General features: G+C 39.2%; 1 protein-coding gene across 1 annotated transcript; it reads left to right on the forward strand.

Moving 5' to 3' along the window:
• Positions 1 to 7778: 7778 nt before the first annotated feature.
• On the forward strand, positions 7779 to 20554 carry LOC138079086 (killer cell lectin-like receptor subfamily B member 1). The gene is given in 6 exon segments (XM_068971904.1): positions 7779 to 7863; positions 14701 to 14775; positions 16201 to 16355; positions 16746 to 16861; positions 20405 to 20511; positions 20514 to 20554. Coding segments are annotated over 6 exon segments (579 nt in total).
• The last annotated feature ends 213 nt before the right edge of the window (positions 20555 to 20767 follow it).

Below are 20767 nucleotides of genomic sequence, written 5' to 3' on the forward strand. Positions count from 1 at the left end.
CCACTAAAGTTGTGCAAACTCCTATGAAGAGGGAAGCTTAGGTGCACAGCCATCTGGGGAGAAATCAAGTCAAATATTTTCCAAATCATGCAACCAGGCCAGATGTTCACCCCGTATTGGGACAGCCCTGGAGAGTTTGCAACCTACTTGAGACCAAGAAGGCAGTTTCTTCTTTCTCTTCTCCTCTCGGTAGCAGTTTCTTTTTCACTATGGCTTTGCTCTGGACCAGAGGTGGCCAAACAGGGGGATGCGGCATCTCAGGGCTGTGACCGCCACCCTCTCCCAGCACCTCTAGCTTCCCTGTGGGGTGACCACATCCCTCTCCATCCGCGGCTGTCTCCCACATTCGGGTCACAACCGTCTGCCAAGGTCTAAGAGAGACACCGGATGCAGGGCGTGGGAAATTACGCCCATAGAGCGGATGGTACCCCAGATGGTACTAGATAATGCTCCCTCCCCACCACCCTCCACCTTCCGTGCTCCACCCTAGATGTTAGGCCCCACTTCCTGTGTTTCATTTCTCAGGATGTTGAGGCAGAAAAGAAAGTCAGAACACTTGTAAACAGTATACCTGCCGTTGAAGGGTCTTTGGCTCCTTTCCAACCTGCCAAATGCCTGATGGGGACCTGGTGGACTAACGGTGGATCTAAAAGGACAGCCCTCTGCTCAGGCTGTCTGCCAGGCTGGGTCCCTTCCTAGCAGGAGAAAGTCTGCATGAATCTCCACAGCCTGCGAGTCTCCCTGGCCTAGCAGAGATGGGGACAAGGCTCTGTCTGTGTCTCTGAGGTTCAACCTGTGGTAACCAAGACCCCTGAGAACAGAAACCCTGTTGTATGTAGCCACCCACACACAAACCTCCTCTAAAAGGTGTTGATTTGTGGCTTGTTAGCACCACTGTTCTCAGGGGATCATACACAGATCAAAACCCCAGGCTAATATGTTCTGAGGCTACAAAATGAGGAAAGGTTATAAAGGCCAAAAACTACAAGGTCATATAAATTGTCAGGAACTAGGACTAGAGTTGGGAAGAAATAGGAATGCTTGTTTAAACAGGAGTTGTTTGGGGTTCAAAATGGTTACACATTTTCAGGTGTAGGAGGGAGGAACTTTGAAACAATGTTTGCACCTGGCACTGCCTGCAGATACTATTTTGAAAATGTCTGGTGATGGTCTTGAGTTTTATATAATTCAGAAAGTTTAAGTTCTCAGTGATGCATCTGCAAGTTCTCAGATGCAAGACTGCATCTGAAACTACCTCCACCTAAGGCCATCTGGCTCTATTTTGTATGTGTGAACTATAGTTACTCCATTTTTATTTTTGAAAGATCTTAAATACATAATCAGGCTTCCCTGGTGGCTCTGTGATGAAGAACCTGCCTGACAATGCAGGAGAAGCAGGTTCAATCCTCAGTCCAGGAAGATCCTTTGGTGAAGAAAATGGCAATCCAGTCCAATATTCTTGCTGGGGAAATCCCATGGACAGAGGAGCCTGGTGGGCTAAAGTCCATGGGGTCGCAAAAGAATTGGACAGAACTTAGCGACTAAACAACTCCAGTACTTTGGCCACCTTATGCGAAGAGTTGACATGAGTCTGAGTGAACTCAGGGAGATGGTGATGGACAGGGAGGCCTGGCATGCTGCGATTCATGGGGTCACAAAGAGTCGGACACGACTGAGCGACTGAACTGAACTGAACTGAACTAGTAACTAAACAACAGCAGCAGCAAATATATATATATATATATATATATATAATATATATAATATCTACATTACCCTTTTTTGGACTTTTGTGGGGTGATAAGATTTCAGCCCTGAGGATCTGCTACAGTGAGATTCGGTCCAGTTGGAACAGAGTTTACAAACAGATTCTTAAAACAAGACAGTAATGGCAGAAATCAGTCTTTGATGAACAAAAATTTTTTTTTCCTGGTGAATTATTTTAATCCTTGAAGTGATTTAGAAGTTTCACCAAGTGGTGACAATAAAAAGCTGACTCTTTAGAAGACAGTTTGTCAGTTTCTTATGAAATTAATATACTTGCCAGGTGATCCAACAGTCTCACTTTTGGGCATTTACAGAAATGAGTTGAAAACTGATGTTTATGCAAACTTACACAGGTGTGTTTATAGCAGCTATATTTATGATTGCCAAAACTTGGAAGCAACCAAGATGCCTATTAATATATAAATGGCTAAACACACTGTAGACTCTCCAAACAATGGCATAATGTTCAGGGACTTTAAGAAAAGTTCTCAAGTGAAGAAAAAAAACATAAAAAGAAGATTTTATGCAGGTTATTAAGTGAAAGAAGGCAATCTGATAAATCTACATACTGTAAGATTGCAACAATTTGACACTTACGTAAAGGCAAAACTATGGAGATGTTGAAAAGACATTTCTGAAGGGCCAAGGTGGAGAGATTGAGAGGGATGAATGGGGGAGGCCAGGGGGTTTTTATTCAATGAAACTACACTCTGTGATTCTGTAAGGATGGATTTAAAACTACTAGGTGGTGTTTGGGGGGATTCTCAAGATCTCTAGTTCTTTATGTCTCAGCACAGAAAGAATCCAGTGAGAGGCAAAGTGATAGATGAGAAGTGATTTATTAGAATAGGAGGTTTGTGAGGTTAACAAGTGGATGGATGAGAGGGTGCTGTGCCTGAGAACTTAGTGGGCTATAGTTTTATATTAATAATCAAAGGAAAAATGGGGAGGGGAAAAATACCACTTTTTCCCTCATTCTTGAGTAGATGTCAAGCTGCCATAGTCAGCTCTGCCTTCATGTCAGGCTGGGGAGTTTTCTTGTCCCTACATGGTTAAGCCAGGACAGTCATGGCACTATGGGAAAATTGTTTCAAGTCTCAGTACCATGAGGATCTTTCACTTTGAATGTCACCTTTCTATTTTATTGTTTTTTTTTTTTTTACTTTATTTTACTTTACAATACTGTATTGATTTTGCCATACATCAACATGAATCCACCACGGTGTATATGAGTTCCCAATCCTGAACTCCCCTCCCACCTCCCTCCCCATACCTATGTGCAAAGAGCTTGTCCTGTGGGCCATTAACTTACTGAGCTCACTAGGTGGGATGTGGGTCTCATGCCGTCATTGTTCTATTGTTTTCAGAGATGTCTCATGCTTCTGTTTTGCAAGGTTTTGTTGCTAAACAATCCTGCTTGGTTTTGTAATTAAGCAAACCTGCTTTTTTAAGCAATCATTAACATACAGGGGTTTCCCATTCTCATACTTTTTTACTTACAATCCCCAGTGGGATTAACCATTTAATTACCCACTTTGTCCTTTACTCTATCCCTATCAAATTCATGTCATTATAAAAGTGAAAGTGTTAGTTGCTCAGTCGTGTCTGACTTTTTGCGACCCCATGGACAGTAGCCCACCAGGCTTCTCTGTCCAAGGAATTCTGGCAAGAATATTGGAGTGGATAGCCATTCCTTTTTCCAGAGGCTCTTCCTGACCCAGGATTGAACTCCAGCCTCCTGCCTCGCAGGCCGATTCTTTACTGTCTGGGCCAACAGGAAAGCCCAAGCTTGCCATAGCATATAGAACATAAAGAGTAACCCTAATGTAGTCTATGGACTTCAGTTCATGATATTGGAGCAAAATTTGTTCATCAGCTGTAACCAATAAAACAAACTAATGCAATGTGTTTAAAACAGGGGAAACTGTGTATGAGGAAGAAATGGCTGTGGAAACTCTGCATTTCTGCTTTTTACCCGAACCTAAAAGTGCTTTTTTTTTTTTTCATAAACCTAAAATGGAGTCTGTTCACTTAAAAGAGCAGTTGACTCTTAGTCAGCATTATCATGTTTTTAGCTCAGTGACCTAAGAACCCACTCTCATCCTTAAACTAGAACTGGAAGTTAAACATGCGACATATACGGAGCTCTAGTGTGATCTGTGTGACATGAGTTAAGGGTCAATGATTATTTGCTGTCAGAATCCTTTAAACTTAAAGTGTAAGTCTGAAAAAGGCACGTTAGAAACCACTGGAGACAATGCTAAGCAAATTAAAGCACTAAGCCATCAAGAGAAAAAGAAAGGCTGAAATCTCTACTTTTGCTTTGCTATGACCACAGTAACCTTTGAAACAGAATTGTTATCCATCCAACTACCCTTGCTGAAGGGTAAGTATAATTGGGACTTTCCTAGTGATTTAGTAGTTAAGAATTCACCTAACCAATCCAGGGAAAGCAGGTTCAGTCACTGCTCAGGGAACTAACATCCCACATGCTGTGGAGCAATTAAACCCTCAGGCTGCAACTAGAGAATAGCCGTGCCACAAAAAAAGACCCTGCATGCTGCAACTAAGACTCACTTAACAATTAAACTACCACCACCATAGAGCTTCTCCATTTTCAGCTGCAAATAATATAATTAATCTGATGGTGGTATCCATCTATAGAGTTGGGCTTCCCAGTTGGCGCTTTGGTGAAGAATCCACTTGCCACTGCAGAAATTGTGGGTTCAATCCCTGGGTGGGGAAGATCTCCTGAAGAAGGTATCTTTTGACTTAGGCAAACACCTGTCCAGAGCTTAAACAAGGGGCTTCCCTGGTAGCTTAGCTGGTAAAGACTTTGCCTGCAATGCTTGAGACCCCAGTTCGATTTCTGGGTCAGGAAGATCCCCTGGAGAAGGGATAGGCTACCCACTCCATTATCCATGGGCTTCCTTGGTGGCTCAGACAGTAAAGAATCCTCTTTCAATGCAGGAGATTTGGGTTAGATCCCTGGGTTGGGAAGATCCCTGAAGGAGGGCATGGCAACCCACTCCAGTGTTCTTCCCTGGAGAATCCTTATGGACAGAAGAGCCTGGCGGGCTGCAGTCCATAACATCACAAAAGAGTCAGACATGACTGAATGACTAAACACAAAGTGTAAACAAAGTTAGGGAAATATCAAGGCTGTCCAGGTCACCATATACATATACATATACATCAATCTTGTTCAGAGATACCCTGGCACAATAAGCAACACAGTAAATATTGTTTTTATCCACTCGAATTTAGACAGACTACCTATCCAGGAGCAGAGCTACTGTTTGCAGCATAATTGCCAGCCTTGAGCAAAATTTATTTTAGCTTTTTTTCCCTCTCTATAACTTGGTTTTGTAGGTATTACAGGAGCAAAATGTGGTTCGGTAGGTTGCAAAAGGAGCCTGGGTTTTGAGGTAGGAAACAGAGGATCATTCTTGCTCCTTACTCATCCATGCTGCTACTGCTGCTGCTGCTAAGTCGCATCAGTCGTGTCCAACTCTGTGCGACCCCATAGACAGAAGCCCAACAGGCTCCTCTGTAAATTCAAAAAATTCCAATGCTTGGATAAGGCAGATATTAATGTATCAAATGAAACAATGTGGATTGAAGCATTTACCAATAACTTGAGCTTTCTGATTTCAGTATACAGAAGGTTTAAGGATATAAAAAAGAAAGGCCAGCAGCGCCCCCTGGTAGGAACTGTTAGTAGATGAACTCAGGTTTTTAAAAACATTGAACTACAAAAAGCAACCCCAAAACAAAAACCAACCAGCCAACCAGACAACAACAACAACAAAAACCTCCAAAGCAAAAAACACTTGAGTTTTTGGAGCAACTACGCAAGTTTTACTCTAGCAATCAATACTCCATTTATTTATGTGCATGCATGCATGAGTGCTCAGTTGCGTCCTACTCTTTGCGACCCCATGGACTATACCCCGCCCATCTCTGCTATCCATGGGGATTCTCCAGGGAAGAAGAATAGAGCAGATTGCCATGACCTTCTCCAGGGATCTTCCCAAACTAAAGATCCAACCCACATCTGTTATGTCTTCTGAATTGGCAGGCAGATTCTTTACAATTGGCACCACCTGGGAAGCCCTAGACATAGGTTTATTCCATATCTTGGCAACTGTATAAGTAATGCTGCTACAAACATTGAGGTGTATGTATCTTTTCAAATTAGTGTTTTTGTTTTTTTGTGACATATACCCAGGACTGGAATTGCTTGGTCATATGGTAGTTCTAGTAGACATATGTTAACAATATTAATCTTCCAAGTCACAGACATGGGATGTCTCTTCATCTAGGTATGTCTTTTTAAATTTCTTTCAGCAATATTCTACAGTTTTCAGTACAAGTTTTAATTAGGCTTTTTCTGAAGTATTTTATTCTTTTTGATACTGTTGCCGATGAATTTCATTTTCTTTCCAAATCGTTAATCAGTGTATAGCAGCTGATTTCTGTGTATTGACTTTTTATTCTGAAACTTAGACAAATTCATTTATTAGGCTAATAGTTTGTGAGTGTGTGTGTCTGAGTCTTGATGGTTTTCTACACATAAGGTCTTCTCTGAACAGATGTAATTTTGCTTCTTTTTTCTCAACTTTGATGACTTCATTTCTTTTCCATGTCTAATTGGTTTGGCTAGAACTTCCTTACCTGTGTTGAATAGGAGTGGTGAGAACAGATATCCTTGCTTGGTCTTTAATTTCTTTTTTCACCACTGACTGTGCCATGGGCTTTTCATAAATGGTCTTTATTATGTTGAGGTATGTTAGTCACTCAGTTGTGTCTGACATTTTGTGATCCAATGGACTGTAGCCTGCCAGGTTCCTCTGGTCCATGGGGTGGTCCAGACAAGAATAATGGAGTAAGTAGCCACTCCCTTCTCCAGGGGCTTTTCTTGTCCCAGGAATCGAACCCCTGTCTCCTGCATCTCCTGCTTTGGCCGGCGGCTTCTTTACCACTGAGCCACCTGGGAAGTCCATTTTATATGTATACAATAGTGATTGCATAGTAAGGGTCTTCTGTCCTATAAGATGGTTGTCAAGATGGTTGTAACAAATGAAAACACCCATCAATATGTTTTGCACTGCATATGCACAAGTGAAAAGTCTCCTCTGGTTTATATTTCTGGCTGGTTTGTACTTTTGAAGCTCACATAATTTTGCAAGCTTCTGGTTGAAGAGAATACTCTTTCCTCAGTCAGTTGTTTTTAACATGGCCATTGTGGACTCCTCGTGGTCATAGTCACGCTTCCTAACTTGAAGTTAAACCTCAGTGCACTGAAAGCATTCTTTTAAGCTAAGAATAGTCTGGATCTTTGGCTCTTTGCTGTCTCTGTTGTATTACTCAGTGACCTTTTCCACATTTACAGCTCCTTTTCCCACATTTTGCAGCTCTTGCCAGGGGCACAAATATTTCAGGAAGATTTGAGAGCTTTAGAAAAGTGTCCTTCAGTTTTTTTGTGTGTGTTTGTGTTTACTTTTTACAACCTGGCATTAAATATGGTTTATCTTGATTCTTGTTTGTGTGTGTGTGTGTGTGTGTGTGTGTGTGTGTGTTTGAGCCAAATCAGAGTACTTTATCTCCTTCACTCTGGTCCTGGCCCAGAAAAAGTTGTTGAAAAAAGATACTTACAAAGACAACAAACAATCTTTCCAGAATATTGTCAAACAATAGGCCAATTAACTAAACAAAGTAGATATTGAAAATAGTGAAAAAGTTCCTTTGGAGTTTTCCATGTTACAGAAAACTTGAACAAACTTTTTGGCCAACCTAATATTACATGTCTAAGTACACTGGACACCCAGTAAGTGGACTTCCTCACTAATTTATAGACAAAGCCCACAATAACCACTGTGGTTAGATGCTGATTATAAGAGAGACCAGCAAAACCTTTTAAATTGGTCACTCCCTTCAGCTGATCTTGCCTCACAGAAGTTGGAGTTTTTCCTCTTATACAAGTATAGTACCACATTCTTCTGTTTGCAATGGAGAGTCAGGTGGTATATGCTGATTTAAACTTACCCAGGGATTCTGGCATTGGAAGGTCATCACCTTCATCTCGTCTTCAGAGTAAGTGGCTTTAATTTTCCTTTTGGCATTTGTGTATATTCCAATAGTTAGATGTTCCTGTAAATTTGTGGCTTTAAATCATGACTTTGAAGATGAGCAGTAGTCATGTATTAAGTTGATATAGCATGGCCTGTCTGTAGGTAATCACAGGTGTGGAAAAAAGTACATACCTTTAGATTTCTTTTTATGAAGATACTTTTGTGAAAAGTAAACATCATTCCTGTTACTGAGCCTTGGCTAAAAGAACCTGAATAAATATTTTACAAGTATGAACAAAGGAGTATTTTTATTTTATTTGGAAATAAAAAGCAGTTTTTCTATTTTTGTTTTTGTTTTTTTTTAAATATGAATTTACTTATTTATTTTTAATTTTACTTGACAATACTGTATTGTCTTTGCCATACATTAACATGAATCCACCACAGGTATATATGTGTTCTCCATCCTGAATCCTCCTCCCTCATCTCTCCCCGTACCATCCCTCTGGGTCGTCTCAGTGAACCAGCCCCAAGCATCCAGTATTTGTTTTATTTTTTGCCATCCCATGTGGCGTGCAGGATCTTTGCTCCCCAACGAAGGATGAAACCTGTGCTCCCTGCATTGGAAGCACAGAGTCTTAATCACTGGACCAGCCAGGAAGTCCCTTTTTTGTTTTTGTTTTTAACAAAGAAATTTTTTTAGAAATATTCTGCTACCTTGTTGCAATAGTAACCTACTTTATTTCAAATCTCTCTGTAAAATACTGGTTAAGTTTCAATGCATTTGCACCCATAGCATTCCTTTCAGAATACAAAGTGTTAATGATTAACACTTTGCTAATTAATTAACACAAAGTGTTAAAGATGTTAATGATGAACGTCTTCCACTTTTCAAAGGGAAGGAAAAAATGTTCCAAAAGAAAATTATATTCAAGATTGATGTGAATGTACTCACAATCTGATTATTTTTTAAATTGAAAAATGTATCAGTTTAGAAGGAGATAAGCCACAAGACACAGGAGAATATCCCTGATGAACCTACTTGATATTTGTTGAATTTGGCAATTTTCTGTGTGTCAGAGGAGCTAGTATTCTGAGTGAAGCAGATGAGGATTCTAATGTGAGGTAACAGGTGATGGATTCCATGGCTGAAAAGAAACTAGAAACTAAGTAGAAAAAATGTATAAAATGATCATAATGTAGTACTGCCTTCTGATGTCAAACCAAATTTACTACTATTGCAATTTTTATCCCACCTGATATTCATTCCATTGTGTGCTTAGCAGGTGTGCTGCATCCTTTCAGGATGATGTGGGATAATTTCAAACTATTCAGTTATCAACATTCTAAATTGGAGACTGAAAAGTCTTAGGGTTAGCAAATAGTTTCTCGATACCCTTCAAATGGGGGTTATGAAAAATTGGAGAATTTTGATAACTACAGTGACAGTTTGGTCAAGCTATATTTTTTGGTGGGAAATAGCAAAGCTTTCTGTTCCCTATTCAAATCTAGCAAAAGTGGAGAGAAAGGAGGATGGTGTTGAAAGGAGATGTGGCAGGATGAATATAGAAAAAGCAAGATTTTCCTCAAAAGCTATGATCTAAGATCCCAAATCAAAGGGGTCAGAAAATGTGTCTCTTCTGCTCATAATCATTATTCCTCAAAATATCATTATAAAAGTAAATCTGAAAAACAAAGCAGAATAAAGTCAGAACAAAATATGTGGTTACAAAACCCTTGACTGCAAAAAATGTATAACCTATAAGTTGAGAATTTTGTATTTGGTGGTTTTACCGAAGACCATAGCTGGGAAGGCAGCCTCTTAGATAACTCCGAGGAACTGTTCCCAAATGGTAAGGGAGAAGCCAGGACATATAGGAGTTTTTGCTGCAAATAAAAAATATATATAGTTGACTACCAAAAGATGACTGCTAATCACAAAAACAGACATATCGAGTTAATGATTTTAGTGTTTTCTTATGTGTGAGAAGACGCAAGAGTCTGGACTTACTGAAATCATTCCCGTGATGCGCATTTTAACTATCTAGCGCTAGTATCCTGTTTTTCTTCACTCTGAATTCCACTCGGGTTTCAACATCGGGGCAACTACCCTGGCTGATGGCTTTATGGTCACAACATCCCTTGTCTATTGAAATGGCAGGTGACATTCTTTCTCCACAGATTGACCTGTTATTACAATGATTGTGAAACTACCCCTGAGCTCTTTGGCTGAACTGTTCAGGCTGTGGGAACTGTGTTGCTGCTGCTCCTAAGTCACTTCAGTCGTGTCCGACTCTGTGTGACCTCATAGACAGAAGCCCACCAGGCTCCCCTGTCCCTGGGATTCTCCAGGCAAGAACGCTGGAGTGGGTTGCCATTTCCTCCTCCAATGCATGAAAGTGATAAGTGAAAGTGAAGTCGCTCAGTCGTGTCTGACTCTTAGCGACCCCATGGACTGCAGCCCACCAAACTCCTCTGTCCATGGGATTTTCCAGGCAAGAGTACTGGAGTGGGGTGCCATTGCCTTCTCCGTGGAAACTGTGCTGCTAAGTTGCTTCAGTAGTGTCCAACTCTGTGCGGCCCCATAGACGGCAGCCCACCAGGCTCCCCCCATTCCTGGGATTCTCCAGGCAAGAACACTGGAGTGGGTTGCCGTTTCCTTCTCCAATGCATGAAAGTGAAAAGTGAAAGTGAAGTCACTCAGTCATGTCCGACTCTTAGCAACCCCATGGACTGCAGGCTACCAGGCTCCTCCGTCCATGGGATTTTCCAGATGAGAGTCCTGGAGTGGGGTGCCATTGTGGGAACTGTAGAACAGTGATTATATCAAAGGCATTCAGGTAAACCAGAGATGTGAGTTGCGACCTAGTTTATGGCCCAGCATTTGATTTCTTTAAAAAGTAGATAAGTGTTCACAAAATGCCTCTAGAGTCTATCTATTCATCCAAAAATAAGCACCTGTGCCAGGCATGCCCTGGTGTTGAGGTTAGGACAAGTGAAAAAAATAGTGGAAAAATATTTTCTTTTTTGTGTGTGTATTTTATACTGCTAGGAAGATATACAAATAAACAAATAACTAAGTATATACATATATGTGGGTTAGATAATATTAAACGCAATAGAGAAAATTTTATCTATATTTTTTACTCTCTTGTATTCACCCCTCTGTTTTTTTTTTACCCTTTATTTATTTATTTATTTATTTATTTATTTATTTATTTATTTATTTATTTATGGCTGCACTGGGACTTTGCTGCTGCCTGTGAACTTTATCGAGTTGTGGGCTATTCAAGCGCTCCTCGCTAGCTGTAGTACACAGGCTTCTCATTGTGGTGGCTTTTCTTGTTGCAGAGCTCAGACTTGATACCAGATGTGCACTGCTTAGTCGTTCCACAGCATGTGGAATCTTCCCAGATCAGGGATAGAATCCCTGTCCCCTGCTTTGGCAGGTGGATTCTTAACCACTGGACCACTAGAAAAGTCCTGAGAAACTGTTTTTTATTTGTGATAGAATTGAGAGTTAACTTCAGAGAGGGTATGATATCAAGTAGAAGAAGGCCTGCCTCACAAGATGACATCTGAGCCAAGACCTGAAAGAATTAAAGGACAAAGATATGTTTCCTTGGAAAAGAGCTTTTTAGAAGATGGACCAGGGCAAGTGCAAGTTCCCTGGGATGAGAACGTTCCTGTCCTTTTGTAGGAGGAGCACATAGGTTGGGTGTGAAATGATGGAGCATGTCTGTGTTGAAAGCAGCAGGAGATAAAGTCAGAGATGTAATGGGAAATGGATTGAACAGGAATTTGTAGGCTCTTTTACAGATATACAGTCTTAACTCTGCTTGAGAGAAGGCCAAGGAAAGGTTTAGAGCAATGGAGTGAGATGATTTGGCATACTGTTTTTTTTTTTTTTTATGTATTTATGTATTTATTTATTTTTGGCTGCACTGGGTCTTCGTGGCAGTCCAAGGGCTTCTCATTGTTACGGATCATGGCTTCAGTAGTCGCAGAATGGGGTCTCAGCAGCTGGGGCTTGTGGGCTCTAGAGCATGGGCTCAGTAATTGTGGCAGAATTTTCCCAGACCAGGGATTGAACGTGACTGCCCTACATTAGCAGGCAGATCCTTATCCACCACACCACCAGGGAAGTCCTTGGCATATTGTTTATATTCAAACAAAAAATAGCCCTGCATGGATATTTCCAGATGACTAAAGGAGGAGAAGGGGATGACAGAATGAGATGGTTGGATGGCATCACCGACTCAATGGACATGAGTTTGGGTAAACTCCAGGAGGTGGTGATGGACAGGAAGGCCTGGCGTATTGAGGTTCATGGGGTCGCAAAGAGTCAGACACGACTGAGCAACTGAACTGAAGTGAACTGAAAATTTACCTGGCATCTTCAATTTGTTGTAAGTTCGTTATTTCTAAAGTCATGAAGTGTTGCAGAAAAACAGCTCAGAAGAGTCATAAGACCCTCCTCTCAATTCCATAAATTTTCAATGAACAGTTATTGTGTACTAGACTCCATGTTGCGAAGAATTTTTTCATATAACCCTTTCCAAAACCTCACAAAGTAACTATTATGTTATGTTTCACAAGTGAGGAAGTTAGTATTTTATGAAGGTTACAGGCTTAAAGCAACATGCTCAAATACAAATCTGTTACATTTGAGAGCCTTTGCTCTTAACCACTGCTCTCCTTCAGTAATAAATAAGATAGTGACTATATGAAACTTTCTCCATGTTTCAAAATTTCAAGGCAGGAAAGAATAAGGAAGAAAAGAGACAGAAAGGTAAAATACCATACAGCTGTCAGGAAAGTTCACCTAGGACTAAGTCTCAGGCTCACTAAGTTTAGCTGCTCTGTGTCACACAGGATCACATTAGAAGTTCTAGCTCAATATTCTCCAGTGAGGTTTCTCTCATTTTCAGATTACACCCAGGACCTTGGAGCTCCTTTAGGTGTTATCTTTTCTCTCTCTCCTCCACATGATTATCCACGTGTCACTATCTAAAATTTAATACATTCTGTTTCCTACCTTAATCTTTTATCACACTTAGCTATCTTAAATTCCATCTCTACAAGGATGTTTTAGAAAGGGCTAAATCTCATACAAATGTCAACATCCTAACAGTAGAGATCGGTAGTAGTTGGCTGAAAACTGGATCACACAATTCAGTCGCCTGGGGGACTGTAAAAAGCTAAAGTAGAAATAAATGGACTTGCAGGTCACTCTGGAACATTTTTTTTAATCAATTAATTAATTTTATTTATTTTTGGCTGTGCTGGATCTTTGTTGCTCCGTGGGCTTTCTCTAGTTGTAGCGAGCAACTCTTTAGTTGCTTCTCATTGCAGTGGCTTCTCTTATTGTGGAGCACAGACTCTAGGGTGCTTGAGTTTCAATACTTGTGGCCCACAGGCTTAGTTACCCTGCCACAGCAGGTGGGGTCTTCCTGGATCAGGGATTGAACCTGTGTCCCCTGCATTAGCAGGAAGATTCTTAACCACTGGACCACCAGGAAAGTCCTTAGGACCCTACTTTAAGATAACTGATAAATGTTCTTTCCTGCCCCTAACCCCCAACCTGAATCTAGCTCTTTCTTATGTGAGCCAAACAGCCTTTGCTTTTTGTACCAGATGAACTCAACTAAGTTAACCAAGCATGTTTTCTTAATGTCTCAGATCTTTGTCAGGGTCCACGTTGGCATAACTTTGCCCTGAAGTTTGGTTGTGCTGTGATGATACTTCTTGCCTTGACTGTGACTGGGCTGAGTGTTTCAGGTAAGTGATGCAAGACCATTTATTTCTTGTTCTACTTATTATCCTTCTGCCGTAAATAGTAAAGTATGTTAAACATCTTTGGCCACCCCAAACTTAGTGGAAGACTGATGAAATAAAAACAGTTACGAAACAGTGCTCTAATAGTGCCCAGCCCATATCCACTTTGCAAACCCTAGGCTTTCATATTTCTCTTTCTAATTGTTCTGAGAATCTTCATAGGGGATTTACATGTGCTCCAAGAACTTTTTTAAAAATTGCAATTATGATAAAAGCTTGATAATAACAAATAAAATAAGTTTATAATTGCTTAGAGGTTTTTTGTTTGGTTTTGTTTTGTTTTTAATGTGGACCATTTTTAAAGTCTATTGAATATGTTACAATACTGCTTCTGCTGTTTTTATGTTCTGGGTTTTTCTTGTTATTGTTGTTGTTGTTGTTTGTTTTTTGGCCCCAAGGCATGTGGGATCTTAGCTTCCCCACCAGGGATCAAACCAGCATCCTCTGCATTGGAAGGCGAAATCTTAACCACTGGACTTCCTGGGACATTCCTACAGTTTCTTAGGTGCCTACTAAATTCTAGATTGTCCTAGGCAATGTCTCCCATAGGACAGACACTGTTATACTCATTCTGTAAATGGAACATATAGACAGGAGTGTAAGCAATTTAAGAATTTAAATAACACCTGGGATTTTACTTATATAGTGGGTGTGTGCATGCTAAGTCACTTCAGTCATGTCTGACTCTGAGATCTTACGGACCACAGCCCTCCAGGCTCCTCTGTTCATGGGATTCTCCAGGCAAGAATACTGGAATGGGTCGCCATTCCCTTCTCCAGATTACTTATATATTAGATGCAAGTAACTCAATGCTTCTCTGTGTTTACTTATGTGTTTGTTTATGTTGTCTTCTAAGCAGACCCACTGTTACTAAATTGCTATTGCTCTTATCTTCTGTTCATTTCAAGCTTGTTGAGATAGTACTAAGACAACAATTTCCTGAAGTGATAAATATAGCATATCCATTTCTTTGCACCTTTCAGCAATTTTATCTTCTTAATGGTGTTTCTTTATTTACCAGTGATACTCATAAGACAAAATACATCAATAGAAAAAACCAGCATGGATGCTCAAGAGAATGGGAAGGAAGCAACAGGTATATTTTGTGGCTTGAATTTTCTAAGAATAACAGCTAAAATTTGATAGTTATCATTGTATTATTTTTGTTAAGGCTCATTACAACCCATATGTTAAGATTAGTTTTATCACTCTGATTTTATGTTTGACAAAGCTGAGGCATGGAAAGGTTAAGCAATTCATCTGGGGTCATACATTTGCTAAGGGGTGACGCTGAGAATTGTACTTCAGTGGTCTATTGTCAGAGCCTATGACCTTAACTACCAGATAATACTGCCTTATGAGTACTCAGGCTAGGAGAGTCAATAATTATTAGTCAAAATCCAAGCCATAAAGTAAAATATACATTAAGTGAGATATTAGGTGATTTTAATATGTCAAACAGCTAAGCTTTGACTAAAGCTAATGAATAGAACACAAACATGTAATGAATTCTTTAATACTTATTGTATTAATCATTAAGATATTGATCTTGTCCTTATACTTACTAAGCAGTGTGTGTTAATACTCTATTGTTGAGAGACTATAGCAAAATGCGATCATTTATTATATACATTTGTACAGAAGAGAAGTTTTAAGAAAATGAGAATATCCCTCTAAAAAATGCTATCCAATAGATCTCAGTATTAGGCAAATATATAATTTAGCAGTTAGAAACTTTCAAATAATTTCTCTCCATGATACTTGCCATTAATTGTGGGTACAAATTATTATTTGCTTTACATTTTACATGTTGTTTCAAGTAGACTTTTTTTAAAGAGCGTTTGATATAGTTGTCCATGGAGTAGGAAGAGCAATGATAAGGAATTTAAGGAATCTCAAAAAGAGTTTTGGCTCTATCACCACCTGCTTGTGTGGAGTTGAACAAGTTATTCTGTCTGTCAGTGTTTCAGCTGGTCACCAATTTTCAAATTTTAATAGCAGAATGAACAGTGGTCTCAAAACCCTCAGTTATATTAAATTCATGAATTGTTCTCACAATGACGATCAAAGACTTTCCTGAATTTATAATAACTTGTATGAGATCCAACCAGTCCATCCTAAAGGAAATCAATCCTGAATATTCATTGAAAGGACTGATATTGAAGCTGAAACTTCAATACTTTGTCCACCTGATGCAAAGAGCTGACTCATTTGAAAAGACCCTGATGCTGGGAAAGTTTGAAGGCCAGAGAAGAAGAGGATGACAAAGGATAAGAGGTTGAATGGCATCACTGACTCAATGGGCATGAGTTTGAGTAAACTCCGGGAGTTACTGATGGACAGGGAGGCCTGGCGTGCTGCAGTCCATGGGGTCACAAAGAGTTGAACACTACTGAGTGACTGAACTGAACTGTGTATGTGTGGTTAGTGTTAGTGGGATGGGGACAAGAAATATAACATTCATTTCTTTTCTTCCTCTTTCTTACTTTATTTTTATTTTCCCTCTTCTTTGTTCCTTTAGAGAGACCAGTTCTGTTAAGGTGTCCAATGCACTGGCAACAAATCCGAGATAAATGCTTATATCTTATTGAAACTTCCAAACCTTGGAATGACAGTCTAGCTGACTGTTACACAAGAGAATCCAGTCTACTGCTTATTCAAGATCAGGAAGAATTGGTAAATAATTATTAATAAGTAAAATACTTCAATAAAACTCAGCATTGGCTTCTAACCATATCAAGATTTTTGTGCTCTAGTCTCGAGGGTTCTATGAAGATGGAAGTATTAACCTTGACTTCAAGGAGCTCACAATCTGAGAGACTAAACGGACAGATAAGCAAAATAAATATTATTTAATGAATACAAAAATATAAACATAAATATTTGGATGTATAAATGAATGGAATAGAAATATCACAAGTAAGGAATAATTAACTCCAATGGGGTGTCAGGAAAGGTTTCATAGAGGAAGTGATACTTGAACTGGGTTTCAGAGGATGAATAGAAGAATGCAAACCAGCAATAGATAAACGGATTCAATACTCATTTCTTCTGTTTCATTTACAGAGACTCATACAAAACCTGATAAACAAAAGAGGAATTCTGTTTTGGATTGGATTAAACTTTACATTATCAGAGAAGAACTGGAAGTGGATAAATGGATCCATTTTAAATTCTAATATGTAAGTATTAGATAAGCTAATTTGAATATTCTATTGTATCAGGTTTGCAAGGCAAGATAGTAACATTGCTATTGAAGACTGAGATTTATAGTTTTAATTTAGTTTAGGAATTTTCAAAAGAAGCAGTATAGTCTGAGAAGAAGAATGATTTTTGAAGTTAGTAGAAAATCTCCATATACGAAAAGACATCGCTCTTTGTCACAATGTATATTTTTTAATTGCAATGGAGTTTTAGGAAACGGGATAGACCAACTCCTTTGGGAGGGACACCAAAAAAAATTCTAATAACAAAATTTAAAAATAAAGAAATTTCTAGCTGGACGCTATTGGAAAAAGAATCTTTGTACCAATATTATTAAATATAAAGAATTTAAGTTGAACTTTTCAAACTGTGGGACCAAATAAGTAGGCCACATAGAGCATTGAAATATGAATACGAGAAGAAAAAAGTATAGTAAATATCAGATTGTGGAATCCAGGCATTTGAGAGAATTGACCAACTTGTGACAAATATTGTAGCCTATTTTAATCGGTGGTGTAGAGAGAGAGATGTTTGAGGAGATGCAATGAAACTGCGTAAGCCACAAAAGAGCTATTTGCTATTTCTTTAAACTTTTTATTTATTTCTGTATTTATTTTTGGCAGTTCTGGATCCCACTGCTGCTCAGACCTTTCTCTAGTTGCTCAGAGTAGGGGCCACTCTCTAGCTGTAGTGTGTGGGTTTCTCCTTGGAGTGGGTTCTCTTGCTGCAGAGCACAGGCTCTGTAAAGAAATTCTGATGAGCGTTTCAGAACAGATGATATCCTGTTATGATTTTTGAGTCTGTGAATGATTTATTTACATTTGTATAAAGTACAGTTAAAATGGATATTTTTATCATTCAAAAAATAAGACATTAAAATTGAAGACACAGGAGCAGATAAAAATTTATCTAAAACAGAGCAATAATTTGTTATGTGAAAAATTATAAAAAATTTGAGAGACATATTGCTTTAATTAGCAAATTTTTATGTTGTTTTGCCCATGTTCTAAAATACAATATTTTTAAATATAGTACTTTAAAATGAATATCACTTTAAAATAAAGGGTCCTGGACAAGAATAAATGTATGAAAAGGCAAATATACTTCATTACATAAAATCTATTCTGGTTTTTATTTGTTTTCCAGGGATTATATTCTATACTTTATTTACATATAAATGCAATTCTGATATTAACTTATTTCTATTTTTCTGAACATAGAAAAGGTTAACTTTGGTTTCTGCGTGGGTATGTTTCTTATCGGGCCATTATGTTTATTCTATTAAACTTTATGATAAAATTAGAAATCTCTGTAGTGTCTATGAACAGAAATATAGGAAAAGTTGATAAACTAAATTCAATTAGCATTCTATTCTATTCTGAAGACTGAAAGGATGCTTTGGTTAAGACAGTGATCAGGTAACCCTGAAAGGTATCATATGATAGTAGAAAGAGTAGCAGTTAGATTCTGCTTTCATTTAGTTCTCTACCCTGGTTTTTAAGTAATGAAAGACATAAACAGTATTTTTTTTTTTTCACTGTTTTGGGGATTAAGAAGATAATACTAAAGAACTAGGCAGAGATCTGGTCAAAGAAGGCCTGGGAAGTCACTGAGGGTCTTTTGAAAAAAGTCAAATGAGCATTTAAAAAGTTATCTTGAAATTTGAAGAAGGGGACCAGAAGGGTGAAAGAGGTAAAACACAGGGGACTTTTGCTATTACTCGCTTGAAAGAAATGCTGATGTGACTAGACTGTCAGGCACTAGGAGGGAATCAGGTGGACTTCTCAGGGCCAAGGGCCCTTATAAAGAAAATAAACAAAGGAACAAAGGAAATCTGTGATGGAGTCCTGCCCACTGTACTACTTCACTTTCAATTTAGGACAAGCAGGTGAACATCTTGCGCATACCCCATCCTGGCATGCCAGTTCTGTGTTGCCATCCCATTCTTTGACTGCTACTCACACCACATCTGCAATGAGCCACAACACTCCTGCATCTTTGGAACTAAGAGAACATTGATCAGAGCAGATACTCGTAAACTGTCTGGAACGGGAAAAAAGGAACCTTCCACTACATACAACATGAACTGAGACTCCTTTTCTGGCCACATTCAAAGTCTGCAGATCCTACGTATCAATACATACTTAATACATTTCCTGAGCACATACTCTGTTTAAGCCTGATCACACTTCTATAGGTATCATCTCAATGCTTCCCCAAATACTAGGTTATTATATCCTAAATATTTAAGAAAATCAAAGTTCCGTGAAAGCAATAAGTTTTTCATGTGATATGTTAATAGGAGATTCAGTTTCCAATTTTCAAAGCTTCATTTTGGGTATATCATGATGATATTAATATTTAGAATGCTTCACTTCCAGTGAAGATGAACTTGCAAGTTCCAGATGTTTATATTAGCTTTCTCTTAAAAGTTTATATTTATGCCTGACTGTGTAGTTATCACTGTTCAGTTGCTAAGTCTTGTCCAACCCTTTGTGGCCCCCATGGACTGCAGCTCCCCAGGTTCCTCTGTCCTCCAGTGTCTCCCAGTTTGCTCAAATTCATGTCCATTTGAGTCAGTGATGCTATCTAACCATCTCTTCCTCTGCCTCCTCGTTCTCCTTTGGCCTCAGTCTTTCCCAGCATCAAGGTCTTTTCCAATGAGTTGGCTTTTCCCATCAAGTGGTCAAAGGATTGGAGCATCAGTCCTTCCAAAGCTTCAGCATCAGTCCTTCCAAGGAATATTCAGGGTTGATTTCTTTTAGGGTTGACTGCCTTGATTTGCGTGCAGTCCAAGGGACTCTCAAGAATCTTCTCCAGCACCACGATTTGAAAGCATCAATTCTTTGGCACTTACTCTCTTTATGGTATAAATTTCACATCACTCCATGAGTAATGGAAAAGCCGAAGCTTTGACTATACTGACATTTGCTGGCAAAGTGATGTCTTTCCTTTTGAATATGCTGTCTAGGTTTGTCATAGCTTTCCTTCCAAGGAGCAAGTGAAAAAAAAAAAAAAAAAAGAAAGTGAAAGTGTTAGTCCCTCAGTCCGGTCTGACTCTTTCCCATGCTATGGATGTATCCTTCCAGGTACCTCTGTCCACGGAAATGAAATTCTCCAGACAAGAACACTGGAGTGGGTAGCCATTCCCACGAGCAAGTGTCTTTTAATTTCAGGGCTTTAGTCATTGTCTACAAAGATTTTTGAGCCCAAGCAAACAAAGTCTGTCACTGCTTGCATTTTTTCCCCTGCTATTTGCCATGAAGTGATGGAACTGGATGCTAAAATCTTAGCTTTTGAATGTTGAGTTGCAAGCCACCTTTTTCACTCTCCTGTTTCACCCTCTTTCAGAGGCTTTTTAGTTACTCTTCACTTTCTGCCCTTAGACTGTTTACTTACCCAGTGCTTAATAACTGAGCATCTCATTGTTTCCTGAAAGTTACAGAAAATACTGGCTGGATGAGGAGAATTATGTGAGAAAATCATGAACACTAAAGAGAGTCTTTTCTTTTGCTCTACAGATTACACATTTCTGGTGATGTTAAAGAAGACCACTGTGTTTGCATATCAAGAACACAACTTATTTCTGAACACTGTGCTGCAGAAAATAGATGGATCTGCCAAAAAGAACTAAACCTGTCAGAAGTAAAGTCATATGTTCCTCCAATTGACTGGATATCTGCCGGGAGCCAGCGTGAGGAATCCCACCCGTGACAAGGTCATGTGGCAGAGGCCTGATGGGCAAGGCGAATCAGGCCTCAGGTTTTCCCCCTGGTATTTCCTGAGCACATACCCCCCAAAAATAAGAATATGCCTGCCTTATTGCATTGTGCTTTTCTACTTTTCTGACACTCTCTGGAAAAAGTTAATTCAGGGCTTCAGTC

This window comes from Capricornis sumatraensis, chromosome 4 (assembly GCF_032405125.1).
Source record: "Capricornis sumatraensis isolate serow.1 chromosome 4, serow.2, whole genome shotgun sequence".
Classification (NCBI taxonomy): Eukaryota; Metazoa; Chordata; class Mammalia; order Artiodactyla; family Bovidae; genus Capricornis; species Capricornis sumatraensis.